The following is a 17300-nucleotide window of genomic DNA, read 5'->3' as shown; positions in this document are numbered from 1 at the left end:
TTTTTTAATTCATCTCCTATATGTTCAGAGGGGCAAAAGTTATGGTGCATAAGTCATAACTTATGCACCATGCATAAGTTAATCACAACCATCAGATAATTGGACACTTGTAATGATCCTATGGTTCTCACCTCAGACCCCACAATCAGTCCCCACAATCTTCTCCTACCCTTCATACGACTCAACCTTGCTCGCGTGTCACCGTAACCTCCGTAACTCCGACGTCGTTTTCTGGTTGATTCACCGTAACCTCTGTAACTCCTACCTCACAAATTTCTCACACGGAGAGAGCTTCACAAACATTACATTTCTCATTGTAATCTCGTGAATTCGTTTTTCTCTTCTCCTTCATCGATTCTATTCGATTCAGTTTCGTAATACCAGAGTTCGAATCAGTATAGTGAAGAAAATGGTTTGTCACGTGAATCTCGTCTGCTTCGCTGTGTTCTTCGTAACTTTAATTTCTCAGAGCTTCGCATTCACTGATCCACTTGATGGTAACCCTTTCATCTTTTCTTGAAAATTCAATTGAAAAATCGATTATTGCGTTAATTAGAACTGTTTTTCGTTATCTTTGAATCAAATTAGTTTAATTTAATTACATTTGTGAACCGCAATTTAGAATGATGGTTTGCGTTATCTTTGAATTGAATTCGCTTTCAAGATAACATTGAAGAAAATTATGTTATGATATTAAGATTCTACATGATATTGTGTAGGCAAGAAAACCTATGCATTTGAATTGATTCTTCTGGTATATGCATATTCTGTTATGAGTAGGGTTTAAAATCACGGTCACGGTTGTCACATTGTACTGAATTCGTAGTCCTTGATAATGCCGATAATCACGCTCAAATGGTTTCAGAGTAAAACTTGAAAAAACCATTTACACAGCATATTGGTTTTGGCATATTAATTCAAATATCGGATTTGTTCTTAGTATCAATTTAGTTATTGAAATTTAGTGATTTGGTTGTAGCAATTAACTTCAAGTTTGCTTCAGTTGTAGGTTCAATTTATGATATCTAATGGTTGTTTGTTCTTAACAGTGTTTGTTGCTATTTTCAATGAATTTGATATCAACTTCATCTGAGAGTGGACAACTGAGTGTTGAAACTTCATCACCGATTCATGGTGAGAGTGGACAATTGAGTGTTGAAAGTTCTTCAATGATTCATGCTGACAGTTCTCAATGTTACTCCCCATTGAAATCAGGGTGGGACACCATGATTTTGCCTAACTTATCGTCAATCCAAACATACACTGAGTTGAAGATATAGTGAGAGTTTCAATACACTACAACGACTCATCATATATTATATGATTTATTTTTTCACACATCTCACTTGCTTGTTTACATGCCTACGATTTTCAATCTTATATGTTGCTTTAACTTGAACTCATGAAATCATTGTGTTTTAAATTAGATTTTGCAATGTTTTAGAAATCGAACCGGACATCAAACTGACAAGACCTCCGAGTCATAGTTCAATTTCTTTAAACTACCCAAACTAGGATGAAACCGTAGTTGAACCTCCCAAATAACTGAACCGGAGACAATCTCAGTTCATGGTTTAATTGGTTGAACCATCTTTTTCATTTTTTAACATGCTGGATTTTTGAATTACAATGGCTATGGCTATTTAAGTAAACTCCTGTCATGGTGTCTTTGAGTTTTCACTTTTCATTAACCAATGACCATTAATTTCACTTCTTTGCAGCATTGAAATCTACAAGCATAACAAAGAAGAAAGAATAGCTAGAACTTGGGGAACAACTGCTTCAGGATTGCCTTACGTTGAGGAGGTCATTGCTCCAGTTGGAAATTGGCTTATTGGAGGAGATTTGGAAGTGCTAAAACCTATCAAATACAATGATGGTCTTGATAACTACAGGCTCTCTCCCAAACAACTTTGTGAAGAATTCGATAGGCGTAAAGCTGATGCAGTTTTTGCCTTTCAGTTAAGAAATCCGGTCCATAATGGTCATGCCTTGTTAATGAACGATACTCGTCAACGTCTATTAGACATGGTTTACAAAAATCCAATTTTATTGCTTCATCCTCTTGGAGGTTTCACAAAGGTTGACGATGTTCCGTTAGATGTCAGGATGGAGCAACATAGCAAGGTAATTTCCATCATTTTTTTCTCATATAGCGTCGAGTAAGAATCAATTTTGTTTAATACCTGTGCTATAGAGTAGCGGTTTTTGAACACATCGTTGTTGCTCTGAGATTCTCTATTTAATTCAAAATGTTGTCAAATAGCAGCTTTAGCAGCGCTGTAGAATTGTTGCGTAGCAGAATTTGAATAAACGTGCTATTTTCCGCAATCCACGATTGACAACACTGGTTAAAATAATGTGCATGTGCCTATAATAATCAATGTTTAAAAAATTGACCTTGGAAGTGGTTGAACTGCAATTCAATTTCAGTTATCCGTTCATATGTAATTCTTTTATCCAGTGAGTTTCGACATGTTGAATCGTGACCAAGAACTGTCTACTGATTATTCGAGAAGTTAGATTGCGGTTTCGACCTGGTATAAAGCAGTTTAACCATGACCTATAGATCTTTCTTGTTTGTTGTACGGTTAATTTTTTAAAGCATTGGTTTTATATCTAACTGTGAAATTCTTTTTCTTGTTCATAGGTCCTAGAAGATGGAGTTCTTGATCCAGAGACAACCATTGTTTCTATATTTCCATCGCCTATGTATTATGCAGGGCCAACTGAAGTACAATGGCATGCAAAGTCACGGATAAATGCAGGTGCCAACTTCTATATTGTTGGTCGCGATCCCACTGGTATGGGTCATCCAACTGAGAAACGGGACTTGTATGACCCTGATCATGGAAAAAAGGTGCGTAGCATGGCTCCTGGTCTCGAGAAGCTCAACATTTTGCCATTCAAGGTAAGTAGTATTGCTTTTGCACATGAAGCTTAACACATGTTCGTTCAATGATACTTTCTTTAGTAAAAACCGTATAAACAGATCCAAGTCAAACAACACTTCAACGAATCAGATTTTTTTTAGAAAGCAATCCGAACCAGTGACATTCCTTTGCTCCTCCTCCGATTGTGTCAGTCCAATACTGAATGATGGCAATGGCCCTAGGTCCCTGGTTTTTCCCACCTGCATGATCACAGAAAACCATTAAGTACATCTAATGGTTTTGGATTACAACTCACAGAAACCATTTCCACAAAAAAATGGTTTTGGTATAATTTTAATGATGTACGGTGATGATGATGAAATATTTGAAACATGCAAGTGACTTTCTACAAATGTGGTACATTCTTCAAGCATAATATTTTGTAGTAATGTAACATGAACAATATTAAGCAAATTTCACACTATTCTACTAAACTATAGGTTTACAATTTTTTCATAAATACATCAAAAAAACTATAGGTTTACTAAACTATTCTACTAAATTATAGCATGAAACTAATGCTTCCTATTTCTAGATGTAAAATTTAACAAATATTAATTATCCATAGTTTCATTACTGAAATATTATGTGCCCTTCATATTAATATTGTCAGCTCAAACAGTTCAAAATTTCACTTAAATATTGTCAAACAGGCTTGCTATAATTGCTCCAAGATTAATCTATGTTCATGAAAGACAAAAGTTTCATTTACATCTTCAACTCCCTTTAGGTCCTTCAAATTACTTCCAATGGATTTTCATGTCACACCTTCAAAGTGACTCGAACAAACTATAATAATATGAACAAGATTGCACCGACTTAGATCAGCAGCATACTTAAACATCACCATTGGCATACAAAAATAGCAATAACTGAGAGATCCCAATAATCATGAATAATGTCGCCAAAAGCATAATAACCCAACAACAAAGATTAATCAGAATATAAATAGAAACAACATTAAGTAGACAAAATTCATCCCAAGTCATGCACATAAAGTAATGTTTTTGTCTCGCGCACAAACACATATGATGCAATTTTATATTGAGTCCATCAATTTAAGTTTTATGGAATGCAGAGATAAAAGAGAACTACAAGAACCATCGGTCATATATTTTGACCAACAATATCAGCTCAGCTGGGAAACACGGACCAATAAAACCAAACAAAATAAGTTCTAAAACAAAACACATTGTCATCTTGAAAAAGAACTCGAAAAGGATAAATCTCATATGCATTCATATGGCCACGAAGAGAAAACTGTCCAGTACCAGCTATGGATACTGACACGGAGGGTAATTTGCATCCTTTGTTCTGAACAGCACCACTGCAAGTTTCTCTAACTAGATCCCAGCCACCAACAGTTAACGTTTTGTGATTCCATACTGATTTACAACCCAGGAATACATGAATTATTCCTTAATCTATTACAAAATTGAATTCAGTGTTTGCATATAGAAAATTTTGGCATGTAAACTCAAAACAAAAAGATTTTCTAATACATGCTAATGTCCATTCAACACTACTTAAAGCTGCTAATACGTTTCATCATTTGTGTATTCAATACTACTCAAATCAAAGCAAAAAAGACACAATAGTAACTCAATAACTTTCTCCATGTACCAATCAAAGCAAAAGCAAAAAAGACTATCAAAACCATTAAATCATACTTATGGTTTCACTAACAATTTCCATGTACCAATAATAATTTTATTGAAAACAGCAACAAACACTATTAAGAACAAAAAACCATTACATATCATAAATTGAAACTACAACTGAAGCTAAATTGATCCTTATTAATTGCTACAACTGAAGCTAAATTGATCCTAATATCAACAATTGAATCCCTAAATTGATCCTAAGAACAGAAAACCATTAACAAATCCAAAATTTGAATCAAAACCTAAATACAACAAAAATTATATACATGATTACCTCTTCAAAATGCAGTACGAATGTCGCTGGAGAAATCACGTCGGAGCGCGAGCAAGGGTGAAATTCATGCAACCTCGCCGGTGAAATCACGTCGCAATCACGCTGTGCCTAGCCGGATAAACTACGTCGGAGCGGCGAGCAAAGGGCAGCACGTCGGAGCGCGTTTGGAAGTTTGGCAGCATGTCGGAGCACGTCGCAATTGGAGGTGGTGAACAACGGTGATGGAAGTTTGTTTCCAGTGGTTAGATGATGAATGACGGTGGTGAACGACGGTTGTTTCCGATGGTTAGATGATGATGATGATGAATGAATGAACACAGGTGAATGAGCGACGTCGCAATTGCAGCACATTATTTCCGGTGGTTTTGTTTGTTTCCGGGTTGGGTTTTCTTTGGGGGGTGTGTAGGAAGCAATTGAGTTGGTTAATGGGCTGGACTTATGCAAGATTTATGTATGGTGCATAATGATTGCTTATGCACCATAACCACACACCCGTTCAGAGGCCTCCAATTTTGTCCATTTTTAAAAGGATCATTTTAGATGCATCTTATATTTTTTTATTTTAAGAAAGATGTAATTTATCTAGAAGTGTCTTTTTGGAATTATATATATATATATATATATATATATATATATATATATATATATATCACGAAAATTTTGAAACTCATACAATTTTTCTAACTCTTTAACTCAAAACCTCTAAAAAAAAACACTTTTTATTTTAAAGTAAATGTAATGTAACTCTAAAATCAACCAAAACAGACTGAATTTGAAACACAAGATAAAAAAAATTATACTTCATAATTTCGAATTACACTACAAGGTGTTTTATACTCGAACTAAAGAATCATCCTTATTTTTCTTGTGCCTCACTTACAATTACAATACACACATAACTTCAGTGAAGGGTCGGTCCAACGAACCAAAATTTCTACATCACAAAAGTAAGCGCATCTTACTTCTTACTTATTTCTAATACGAATAACACTGTTAAGAAAATGTGCAAACCCTAATCCTAATATTTTTGGCTCCAATGTATGGTGGCCTTTGATTTCAATCTATGCTAATCTCAACTGTTAATTTTGGGCGCCAAACCTTTTGTATTATCTTGGTTCACTTCATTGGGTTCACCTCATTATTACATGCACAAGTCACAAGCTGCAGATTGAAATACGATCAAATTTGAAATCAGATAGAAATTAGTAAATTTCAAAGGAAGAGATTGAAATTTATTGGGAATACACGTAGAGTACAATTTTGAAGGGCTCAAGGGAGAATTTAATTTTTGTTCAATTTCCTATAAACCCTTCAATCTCACTCTCTTTCTCAAAGGCCTTTCAATCTCTAACAAACACAATCTGACGAAAATTAAACTTCATCTTTTTTCTCAACAAAAACCCTCAAAACTCATATCCTTCACTTCCACCTTGATCTATCGAATCCAACCATTTTTTTAGAAAAGGTGTTTGGCTTCATCCCAAACTCATTGACGGACACCACCACAATGGCGTCGAAACTTCCGTTGTTGGAAATCGCAGCTAGCCAAAAGGTTAAGAACATGTGAGTTAATAATATTGATTCTGCTCCTTTTCCTTCCTTCCTATTTGGTACTACTCTCTCTTTCACTAAATCAACAAGAGATTTATTTTGCAAGGTCTTCGAAAAAGAGGAACTTGCTGTTTATTTGCAATGTTTCAGATTTGTTAGATTGTCGGGATGCATTACCAATACCAATCATGTGTTTTAGTGAAGATTTGGAGACCATAATTATCCACACTCTTCAGCCTCATTAAGTCGTAATTAGACCTAAAAGGTATGGATTTCACTATTTACATTTGGTTTTTGTTCATGTTTTCCTTCAAATTGATATATTATGATGACATTTTCTGTGTTTTCCTTCAAATCTGAAACATGATATATTATGATGACATTTTCTGTGTTTTCCTTCAAATCTGAAACATTGCATAAGATGTTTAATCTCTAAAATAACAAAACACAAGTTTATGTTGTTGCGTTTTTCTTCATATGATTAATCCTTTATTCTGGCTGTGACTTTTGAAATTGTTGTTATAGCTCAGGAAAAATAGAAGGTTCATGTGTTCCTTTGAGAGTTTCTTTTTCTGCATTATGGTTTTTGTAATACTACTTATTATGAAATAAGCAAATGAAGAGCCAACTTTTTGTTTTGCTTTCATGTGATTTAACATCCAAGTCTTTAATATTTTCAAATAATCCAGGCCAGCATTGTGTTACCTTCAAGTTATAAATAACTCCAATGCAGCCTTTGTGTGGATATATGGAGTCTTGGATACACAGTTTAGAAATGGCTACAACGGAGCCTCATTGGTCTTAGTATGAAGGGGTTGGGATCCCAAAAATGGTATGAAGATTGCTGTCGTGCGCAGATAAAATGGTATGAATCAATATTTTTATTATTTCTGACTTTTGAGTTTTGGAAAAAAATCAATATATCATGAAAATTTGATTGTTTAGAATTTAAATATAAGCATATGACAATTAGTTTTCAAAGGTTGTTGGATTTTGGTTATTTTAAAAAATCAGCTGAATTTGATTGACATATCATATATTACAAAAAATTGATTGTAATTTTCCTACATTAGTTGTTGATTAATATTAGATGTTGATTTGCAGCTTTGATTGGAAATCATGTACATCTCAATCGTTCTTTTTTGAATTTCCAATTAAGAATATCCTCTGCTTTGCACTCTTCTATTCATCTTTCATATGTAAGCTTGCTGGTGGTTAGTGGATGAATATTGTCTCACATGAGCCTTACATGTTTTGGTTTTGATGTGTGTCATGCTGATAGAATAATTTTATACTACTTTCACTGGATTTGTTTTCTGTCATCCAACAATATTAACACTACTTATCTTAATTTTTTTATAACATCATTTTGTGTCATTCCATGGTCAAAGTCATGGTTGTATGTTTTGCATATGAAATCTAAGAATATAAGCATTAATAAATTATATGATAAATGTACACAATACTTGAACATGCAGGTCGGGGAATCACTAGAGCAACTTGAGGCACTAATCATTTAGCAAGACTATTTGTGTGTCTTCTACCAGGGAATAAGAACAACGAAATATTTAGTGAGGGAAAATGAATTTTGAGAATACAATAGTTTACTTCGAGGAGATGAGACTTCGAAAATAGAAGAGTATAAAATAGCAGCAGTAGTTTTATAGCAAACAATGACCAACATTTTCCACAGGTTTTCATTTCCAAAATATCAATGTCCCTTCACCTTTTGTGTTGCAGAAAGCAGTGCCTTCTTCATTTTTTTTGTTCATTTCGATGACTCATTGCCTCCAAATATTTGATTTTATGCATTTCATTGAACCATGGTTGTTGATTGTAAGTTACTTTCAAATAAGAGATTATGTACCATTGGTTGGAGTTCCTTTTTTTAAATATGTGTTGGGTTTTTATCAACATTGTTTATATGCATCTAAGGTTAGCAATTTGCAGGGAATTGAGAGGTTTTTGATTGTAAATTTTGTCCATTTGTTGTGTATATATATTGTATGGAACTGGTGTTTATTTTATGCTATTTTTTTGTTCAGTGACATCAACTTAAAGGAGCTCAAGTAGAGCCTGAAATCCACTTGCCATGGATACGTGATCTGATGCTCTACTTTCCTGTAGGTGTAAACTTGCTAGCATTTGTTTTTATTTTTTGAAAAAGAACTTGCTAGCATTTGTTACATCTTCTTTCACCAATTATCTTTTATTTGGATTGTATTGAATGATCTCCTTAATTTTTTTTTCTTTCCAATGTTTATTTGTCTTCCAACTATAAACGAGAAGAAATGATATTGTTGTCAACTAATTATGTCATTCTACAAGTGGCTTGATGGCATAACTAATCATTGAATTTCCTTTTGATTTAATCTAAAGTCTAATGTTGTATATGTGATACCTTTTTTTTTGGTGTTAAGTGTATATGTGATACACGGATACTTAACTACATTTTTTGGCATCTTTGTAGATTTCCTTTGTTAAAGCAAGGATGTTATATGGTCAAATCAAATGAACGCAAGGAGAAAATTGTTGGACCATAGTTTGTGCTTAATAAGTTCATGCATTGTGTGGGTTGCAGATGTAAGATTCATTAGCTTCTCAAATGATTTCTCTATATGGATTTGTTATTAATTGACCAATTTTTCAACAATTTTTATCATTTTCAACTGTTTTGGGGGACTAAGTATGTAATTGTGACTATGAGGTAGTTATTTTCCTGGTTTATAAGTTATATGTTACTTAGTTTTTATGCTATGCTGGGACTGTTCTGTTTTGACAAGCAGTGTACTCTTTGTGCATTGTCTGTGAATTTTGGTTGTTCCAAAAAAATTAATTTGTAGCATCTCTTTTTACAATTAATTTCTTTTAAACACGACTAAGACTACTATTTTTTTTTTTTTTTTTATAAATGAAGAAAAAAATTGTAGCAACCTTGATGTTAGTACTTGGAAAAAATGTACATAACTAATCTATTTTATGTTCCGATATTATGTTGGTAATGGATGCCGTGCATGAACTATTTATCAACATGTACATATATTATGTGTTATATTCTACTATAGTTTAATCCACACTATAAATGCCCGTGCGTCAGCACGGGTAGGGGATCTAGTTTACATAACTGTGAGCATGAGATATAAGTAAAAAAAGTACATTAGATTATACTGGTTTGTGTTGCATATCATACGGAATTTCAACCAATCCAAGAACATAGCATGAAAAGGTGTACACAAATCAATAAATCATCCCCTTCTAACAGAAGACCTATTAGTTAACAAAATGTTTAAACATAATACTCTTATAGCCCAGTAAATAATTTGTGTTATACTGGTGAGTAGTTCTAGAATGGGGACAAAAGAATCAAGAGTCACAACAAAGATAAAAAAATGATGTATACATTAAAGCTTATTGAATGCAAAAACAAAGGTGATAGAATCCATCAAGTAATGCTGGACATTCATCCTGACAAATGCATATATTTTATCTATCAGTCATAAATAAATATAACAAATAGACTATTTAGACAATGAAATTAAACCTTCTTATGGATCACACAGATACGAACAAAAGACACGTACTAATGAGATACCAAAAGGAAACAAATATTACAAACAGAGAAGGGCATATACATATAAGAAAGTATCGATATCTTGATTAAAGGGGCCAAACAATATTATTTATAAATCTTTCAATAATATCTTGACTAGAGATAACAACTCTAATTAAGTGACAAATATCACATTTGCCATAAAACTAAGTTTGCTTTATTATAAGGTACAAACGATTAGAGCAAGTAAGAACTCTAAAGAAAAAAACCAGAAATGTTAACATCCATAAAAAAAATTATTATTTGAACCCAAAATTCTCCACTCTCAAATCATCATCATCATCACCACCATCATCATCAACGTCATCATTATCATCATCATCGTCATCATCAATTGCTGCTGGTGTTGCTGCTGCAGCATCTGAGACAGCTTATGCTTTAGAAGCTGATGTTGGTAAAGAATCTGTTGCTGTTGAAGACTGGATAGGGATGATTGCATCATCAAAGACTGCATAGCCGATGATGTTTGCATAACAGATTGTTGAGATGATTGCAGCTGATTTGCCTGCAGAATGTTCTGCCGTTGCTGCATCTGAGACAGGTTGTAATTCATAAGCTGCTGTTGGTAAAGAATCTGTTGCTGATTCTGTAGAAGGCTGGATAGAGATGATTGCATCATCAAAGGCTGCATAGCCGATGATGTTTGCATAGCAGATTGTTGAGAAGATTGCAGCTGATTTGGTTGCAGAAGGTTCTGCGCAATCTGAGGCAGCTTATAATTCAGAAGCTGCTGTTGGTGAAGAATCTGTTGTTGATTCAGTGATTGTTGCTGTTGCTGTTGCTGTTGGAGAACAACTTGCTGCCTACCTGGCATTTGCCTCTGAGAATCAGGAAACATACTCTGTACATTGGAATTCTGGCCAATGTTACTCGTAGAATTTTGCCCAGGTTGTTGAGTGTTAAAATTTTGGCTAATATTCTGGATCGGAATCTGGGGTAGAGCCGATACTGATGGAAGGTTAGGTTGAGGTGCAGCATTATTTTGAATGGTTTGAAATAGCTGATGCTGACTAGGCAAAGGATTAGGATGTTGTTGTCCTGGATTAAAAAATTGAGACTGTAAAACAAGTCCTAATATATGCTGTAAGAAAACAAATATGGATCACAATATTCAACATGAAAACACCATTTGGATTATAATAACATATGGAAAAGATCAATCTAAAAATTCAAAAGAAAGAAATAAAACAAGATAAGCGGAGCCAGAGAAGGATAGTAAGATGACAGTCCAACTCCCACATTGGTTTCTTCAACAAAAAAAGAATCACACATTACATGAGATATGCTCTGTAAAGGTGTTTATAATTTGGTGGACAGTCCTCGCCTCTACAAGCCAGTTTTTGCGAGGATTGGTTTAGACCCAACCCAAAATTCTAAGATTGTATCAGGGCCTATCCATGATTTTTTGGGCCACACGCTATTGGAATCGGACCACGATTTAGATGTCCAGTCTTGGGCATAAGGGTGCGTGTTAAAAATCCCATGTTGAATAAGATATGGCATGATAATGTGTTTATATAAGTGGTGGGTGGTCCTCGCCTATACAAGCCAATTATGTAAGGGTTGAGTAAGGCCTATCCCAGGATTCTAAGAATGGCCGATGGAATACAACTTGTTCATTTATTAGACCCAGAACAATAGGATGCTAATAACTATAGTCTCGGCAACATTTAGCAATGTGCGTTGACCGTTCATCAACCTACCCATTAACATATGGCACCCTCAATTGTTTAGGTGGGCCAATTACTTCCCGTTCGATGAGTATTTAGAATCAATTAGAAACAAAACTATGATATAAAGTTAAATTCATCAACCATCAGTAAACAAATCATTTAACAGCTAATATATATATATATATATATATATATATATATATATATATATATATCATTCACAAACCATGCCCAGTAAAAAGGAACTTCTATTTAGCTTCCAGCCATATTTCAACAATTCTCAAAGTTCCAACTTCCATAAAGACTTGAAAGAAGTTAGATGGTAGAATCTATTAGAGCAATGATTAAAGTTTGGGTCTTGCTAACATGTTCCCTTGGGGCACTTGTGAAAGAAAAAAAAAAATATATGTATTTGTGATGAAAAAGATAATTTTAAAACTTTCAAGAAATTAAATATACCATTTCCAATATAATGTTTCAATATTTAGTTCATTAACACATTCCCTAATGGAACATGCTAACATTTACTTTTTAAAGTTTAAGTAACAAAATAAGGCTACACTCAGTTTCTGCTAGTACTTTGCAAATGTCCCAAAGCTTAAGGGATCTAAATTAACATCTCTCAATATTTAATTACATAAATAATTAAATAAGATTTGCCAACTTTGGTATCATACACGAATACAACCACAAATTCCCTAGAAAACATATGCTTACCTTGATCGGGCAGATTATTGCTGGGAACACCTTCATTTGATGGCAAATTGTTGACCATGGTGTTTTGAGATTTATTCTCCATTGTCAGCATTTTCATAGATAATTTTCGAAGATAATCATGCTGAAAAGGAGGAACTCCAGTATCAAGTTAACTAATCGATGTTCAATATAGTAGAAACCTAAGCTATCTTTGAGAAAGAAAATATGAATATTCTTTATTGATCAAAAGTTGGCTATGATTACGTGATGATAATTGATCAAATCCCTCTAACTTATTTGATTCAGTTCGTTGCAATGAGAATAACTGTTTGTTAGGACTGTTATTTTATAGGTTATACACAGCTAAAGTAGGCTGTATTGATTTATACTACAATACAACATAGTTTCACGAGTAACCATGAATGAAAGTGGAGACTGCACAATACTCGTAATGAATGTACCTGGCTTGTCGCAGCAGTATAAATCTTATCTTCAAACCTTTGAGCAATCTTCCAAAGTTCAAGCGATCCCTCAGAACCAGAAACAGGAAAATGTTTTCTTAACGTGACCATTCTACAAAGGAAAAGCAATTATTTCAAATTTAGATAGTGCAAGTGATAGAGATGTTCAGACAATGGCACAAACACAAAACAAGATTAGTGGTAAAAAGATAATCAGTTTGTCAGATAATTACTTATTCCCCCACCCGCAGAACCAAAAAAAATAGACATTACTGTTTAGAGGACAGATCACAGAACCAAGGATCATCATTCATCAACAACCACATCGCACTAAGTGGGGTCGATTGCATGAATCAAATTACGCCATAATGTTTTATCATAAACCATAATTTGAAAGGATCATAATTCATCAATGATACAAAAAAGTTTGTTCCAATTATTTCAAAATGTTACACAATGCAACAGTAAATGATCATAAAACTTGAAAAGTATACAATATTAATAATTTAATATTCAAATAAATACTAAACTAAGGTCATTCCCTCCTCGGTCATCCAAGAAGCAATTTAGGACAAACAAGCTAAAAATATGAATGGAACTTCAAAATATTTGGTAGTGATTCAGATGAACAACATTCATCAGAAAATTAATGAATGCATTTGCCTATTAATTCTCAAAAATTGAATAGCATTTTGAGCGAAGTTGTATGCTAAAATGATTTAATTTTAAAGTTAAACAGAACGGTGAGACGTGATTCATGTTTATTATTTTTTAACTTCTTCCATAACACTATTTCTTGGATATAATCACATCTATAAAGGTTGTCAAGTTATGGATTGATTATTAATTTCTAAATTTTCTTTTCAAATGCAACAACAGCTAACAATGCTATTTAAATAACCTCAGTGATAAAGTCTGACACTGAATCTTACATTCTATTGACGATTCTTTGGCGTTGATGAGGTTGTATTTGAGTCCTCCAATCACTTGAGTCAATAGTGGGTTCAGTAGTATCTGAAGCAACGTCAATAGTAACATTTGAGCCTTCTATGTTCTCCAATGGTGCACCAAAGTGTGATCCGATGTCAGATTTTGGGACGTGAATAGATTTAAGCAGTGGACAATCAGTAGCAGAAATCACGACTCCAACAGTACAGTTGAATTTCAAGCAGTCATTCTTGAGGAAATCAGAGCTTTCAAGCAATGCCCGTCTGATAAATCGCTTGTATCCCCTACAAAAATTCATGAACAAGATCAAAATTTTCACAAATATCAATACCACATTGTACTCTCATACTGATTTTAACATGCATTGTCCTTGTTCATCAGGTGTCAGCTCAGTGGAAAAAAGTTTCATCCTGTAACCTCAAGGGACATAGTTCAAAACCTTTCGAAGACGATTGTAAAATGACCATTACTACCACTTCACCCCTAAAGCCTAAACTCTAAACTCTTAAGAATGTAAATGATTGGATGAATTTATAAAATAATTTGTCATAGTTCGTGCAAAAATGGCAATAATCATTCATTGTCCTTGTCCATCAAGTGTTAACTTAGTGGAAAAAGTTTTATCTTGTGACGTCAAGGGATATAGTTCAATCAAAACATTTTGAATACTATTGTAAAATTGTCATTAGTACTACTTTTAATTACATATAATTGATGCCTTCCCCAATTTTTTTAATTTTATTTTTAAAAAAGCATACATTGTCGTTGATCTAAACCCTAAATTATTCATCATAAGCATAAAAAACAAACCAAAATTCACAAACCAAAATTCACAACAAATTCAAACACCAACTCCCAAATTATCATCATCAACCCTAAACCAAAAACCCTAAAAAAAATAAACGAACAAGATCAAAATTTCCACAAATATCAACACGACATTGTACATTCATACTCATTTTAACATGCATTGTTTCTCCATGATGTGTCAGCTCAGTGAAAAAAGGTTGTTTGACCTTGTATAGTTCAAAACACTTTGAAGGTAAAATGAGCATTAGTAAACCTCAAGGGACATAGTTCAAAACCCTTCCAAGACGATTGTAAAATGTTGATTAACCTCATACCTTAAACCCTAAGCCAATTCATCACTTAATCTTATGAATAAAAACATCACATCAAATTTAAACAAAAATTCCCAATTAATCATAGCTTCATCATAAGCATATAACAAAACTAAAATTCACATCAAATTCAAACAACGAAAATTCCGAAATTATCATCATCAACAACAATACACCAAAAACATTCAAAATTTTCAAATCACAAACAAAAAAGAATCAAAATAAAGAAAACCCTACCACATACTACCCTTCTGCTTAAGAGTACAAGGACCAGGAACAAAATGGCTATGAACCTTATGCTTCCCTTGGCCACTCTGATCAAGAAGCTTGAGTTCAAACAACGCTCTAACATTACTACCTTCACTCTCCAACGTGACGTAAACCGAAACAAATTCAGATTTATCGTTCGGATTCTTGCCGTCGGGATAGAAGTAGATAGCCCACTGATACCCTCCGGCAGTGAAAACGTCGCTTGCAATGTGTTTTCCGATTCCCATTCCCTTGGTGAGTGAGTAGCCTTCGATCAAGAATTCGTGTGAGGCGTTTGTTGTTGAGCGCGAAGAGAATGACGACGGTGGTGGTAGTGGTGGCGGCGGTGGAGGAGATTGTTCGTGTGAGGCGTTTGTTGTTTGTGTTGTTGATCGCGAAGAGAATGACGGTGGCGGTGGTGGCGGTGGTGGTGGTGGAGATTGTGCGGTTACGGTGGTCATGGTGGTGTTTGGATTTTAGGGTTTCTTGAATTTGGGGGTTTTGGCGTTTGTATTGAGTTTGAATTCTTATAGGGTTTTGTGTGAGAGAAAGGGATGAAGGTGGAAATGGGTAATTATTTTTTAACCTGCGCAATGCACGGGTCTGTGTCCCACTAAGTTATATTTTTAAAATCAATATAAATTAAATAAATATTTTCATAACATTATATTATTAACTTTAGAAAAACAAAAATTCACACAGAAAAATTTCAATAATTTGTTTCAAAGTAATAGTTTTTGTTAAGGAATTTCAAAGTATTAGTTGAAATAGTGTTGAATAGTTTGATTAAGATACATAGTCATAATATATGCTTTCATATTTAGAGATAAATATATCAATTATTTTTGTTGTTGTCAAGCTTAAATATATCATTCTAGTTGTGGAGGATATAAAACACACAACAAATTATGTAGGGAAATGCTAACTGGTGCCCCGGGCACTGGTTAAGGATATTAAAAAAGGAAATTATATATTAATTATTGTATTGAAAATTGTTTAATTAATCTATAAATAAGTCAACAAAGCTTCCTTTTATGGTAAGAATTTCCTTTTTGTATGCTTAACAAGTGCCCCGGGGGCACCGGTTAGCATGACCCAATTATGTAATAGATTAACTTTTTTTTTGAAACAATAATAATGATTAATTAGTCATTCAAACGTAATAATAGGCATTATGATATGCAATAACAATCATTAAAATATGTAATAGTAGTCCTTTCAAATTAAATACGTAATAATAGCATTATAATAATATACACCAACAACTAATTCATAACGGATCTTGTCAAAAAAAAAAACTAATTCATAACGGAGCCATTTTTGTTGGAGGGGCATTCATCATAGTTTTTTTTTTTTTTTTTTTTTGATAAAATGTAGATTCTTTGACACAAAAATTATACGTGTTAAATATATTTTTTTGAAAGGTAGGATTATTATACAGTAAATTATTCCTTCAAAAAAATACAGTAAATTAAATTAATTTTCAAAATATTTTATTTTTATAAAAACAATTAAAACTTCAAATGAGATTAGGGGTTTATACTGCAAAAAAAAAAGGTTTATTAAATTATAGTTAATGAATAATCAGTAACTAATGTGTAATACTTGTTATACCCTAATTTTGGACCTAAAAATACTAACTCAATTCTTCTTATCTTGCATTTCAAGTCATTTAATCTGTCTCTGATCAATTGCATTTTTCCTGCATATTATTTCAATATTATTTGCAAAATTCATGTAAAAGGGCATTTTAGTCATTTCCTATGTTAAAATTTCTTTCAATCTTTGAAAAATTGTTTGAGTCCTTTCAAATAGTCTGGATAAGTTTCTATTTCAATTCCATGTCAAAATCCATTTTAAAAATTGCGTTTGAAGTCATTTTGAGTCAGTTTTGCCCCTAGGGGCATTTTAGTCTTTTCATGTGTTAAAACCCTGTTTAAATTCTAAAAATTGTCTCTGAGTCTTTTAATTCGCTTGTATGAACTCTTGCTTTAATCCCTTGTTAAAAAATCATTTTAAAATTGCATTTGAGTCGTTTCGAGTCATTTTTAGTCCCTAGGGGCGTTTTGGTCATTTCGCATAATATTTCTGATTCATTTTAATCTGCTTTGTTGTTTTTA

The 17300-nt window shown here is 33.3% G+C and overlaps 1 protein-coding gene, 1 long non-coding RNA gene and 1 pseudogene across 3 annotated transcripts; 2 read left to right on the top strand and 1 right to left on the bottom strand.

Annotated features, from left to right (window-relative positions):
• The first annotated feature begins 1041 nt into the window (after positions 1-1041).
• Positions 1042-2944, top strand: LOC146925909 (ATP sulfurylase 2 pseudogene; annotated as a pseudogene). The gene is made up of 3 exons (XR_015007266.1): positions 1042-1216; positions 1722-2127; positions 2651-2944. The product of XR_015007266.1 is annotated as an ATP sulfurylase 2 pseudogene (transcript).
• Positions 2945-5962: 3018 nt separating this feature from the next.
• LOC146925908 (uncharacterized) lies at positions 5963-8454 on the top strand. The gene is made up of 4 exons (XR_015008095.1): positions 5963-6434; positions 6529-6687; positions 7112-7287; positions 7901-8454. It is a non-coding gene; the product is annotated as an uncharacterized LOC146925908 (long non-coding RNA).
• Positions 8455-10051: 1597 nt separating this feature from the next.
• On the bottom strand, positions 10052-15723 carry LOC146925907 (uncharacterized). Its single transcript, XM_085758343.1, has 5 exons — positions 15169-15723; positions 13795-14094; positions 12863-12974; positions 12423-12543; positions 10052-11070 (listed from the first exon to the last, which is right to left on the bottom strand). Exons 1-5 carry the CDS (start codon positions 15639-15641, stop codon positions 10298-10300), a joined length of 1779 nt encoding a protein of 592 aa, XP_085614469.1. The 5' UTR covers positions 15642-15723; the 3' UTR covers positions 10052-10297.
• Positions 15724-17300: the final 1577 nt, after the last annotated feature.

This window comes from Medicago sativa, chromosome 4, assembly GCF_051527215.1.
Source record: "Medicago sativa cultivar Bolivia chromosome 4, Bolivia_mono, whole genome shotgun sequence".
Taxonomy (NCBI): domain Eukaryota; kingdom Viridiplantae; phylum Streptophyta; class Magnoliopsida; order Fabales; family Fabaceae; genus Medicago; species Medicago sativa.
This window is presented reverse-complemented; position numbering and strand designations above follow the sequence as displayed.

Coding starts and splice junctions, on each gene's coding strand:
- LOC146925907 (XM_085758343.1), bottom strand. CDS start 15,641: ATGACCACCGTAACCGCACAATCTCCACCACCACCACCGCCACCACCG. Junction 14,095..15,168: donor AAGCAGAAGGGTAGTATGTG/GTAGGGTTTTCT, acceptor GAATTTTTGTAG/GGGATACAAGCGATTTATCA. Junction 11,071..12,422: donor CAATAATCTGCCCGATCAAG/GTAAGCATATGT, acceptor TTTTTAATCCAG/GACAACAACATCCTAATCCT.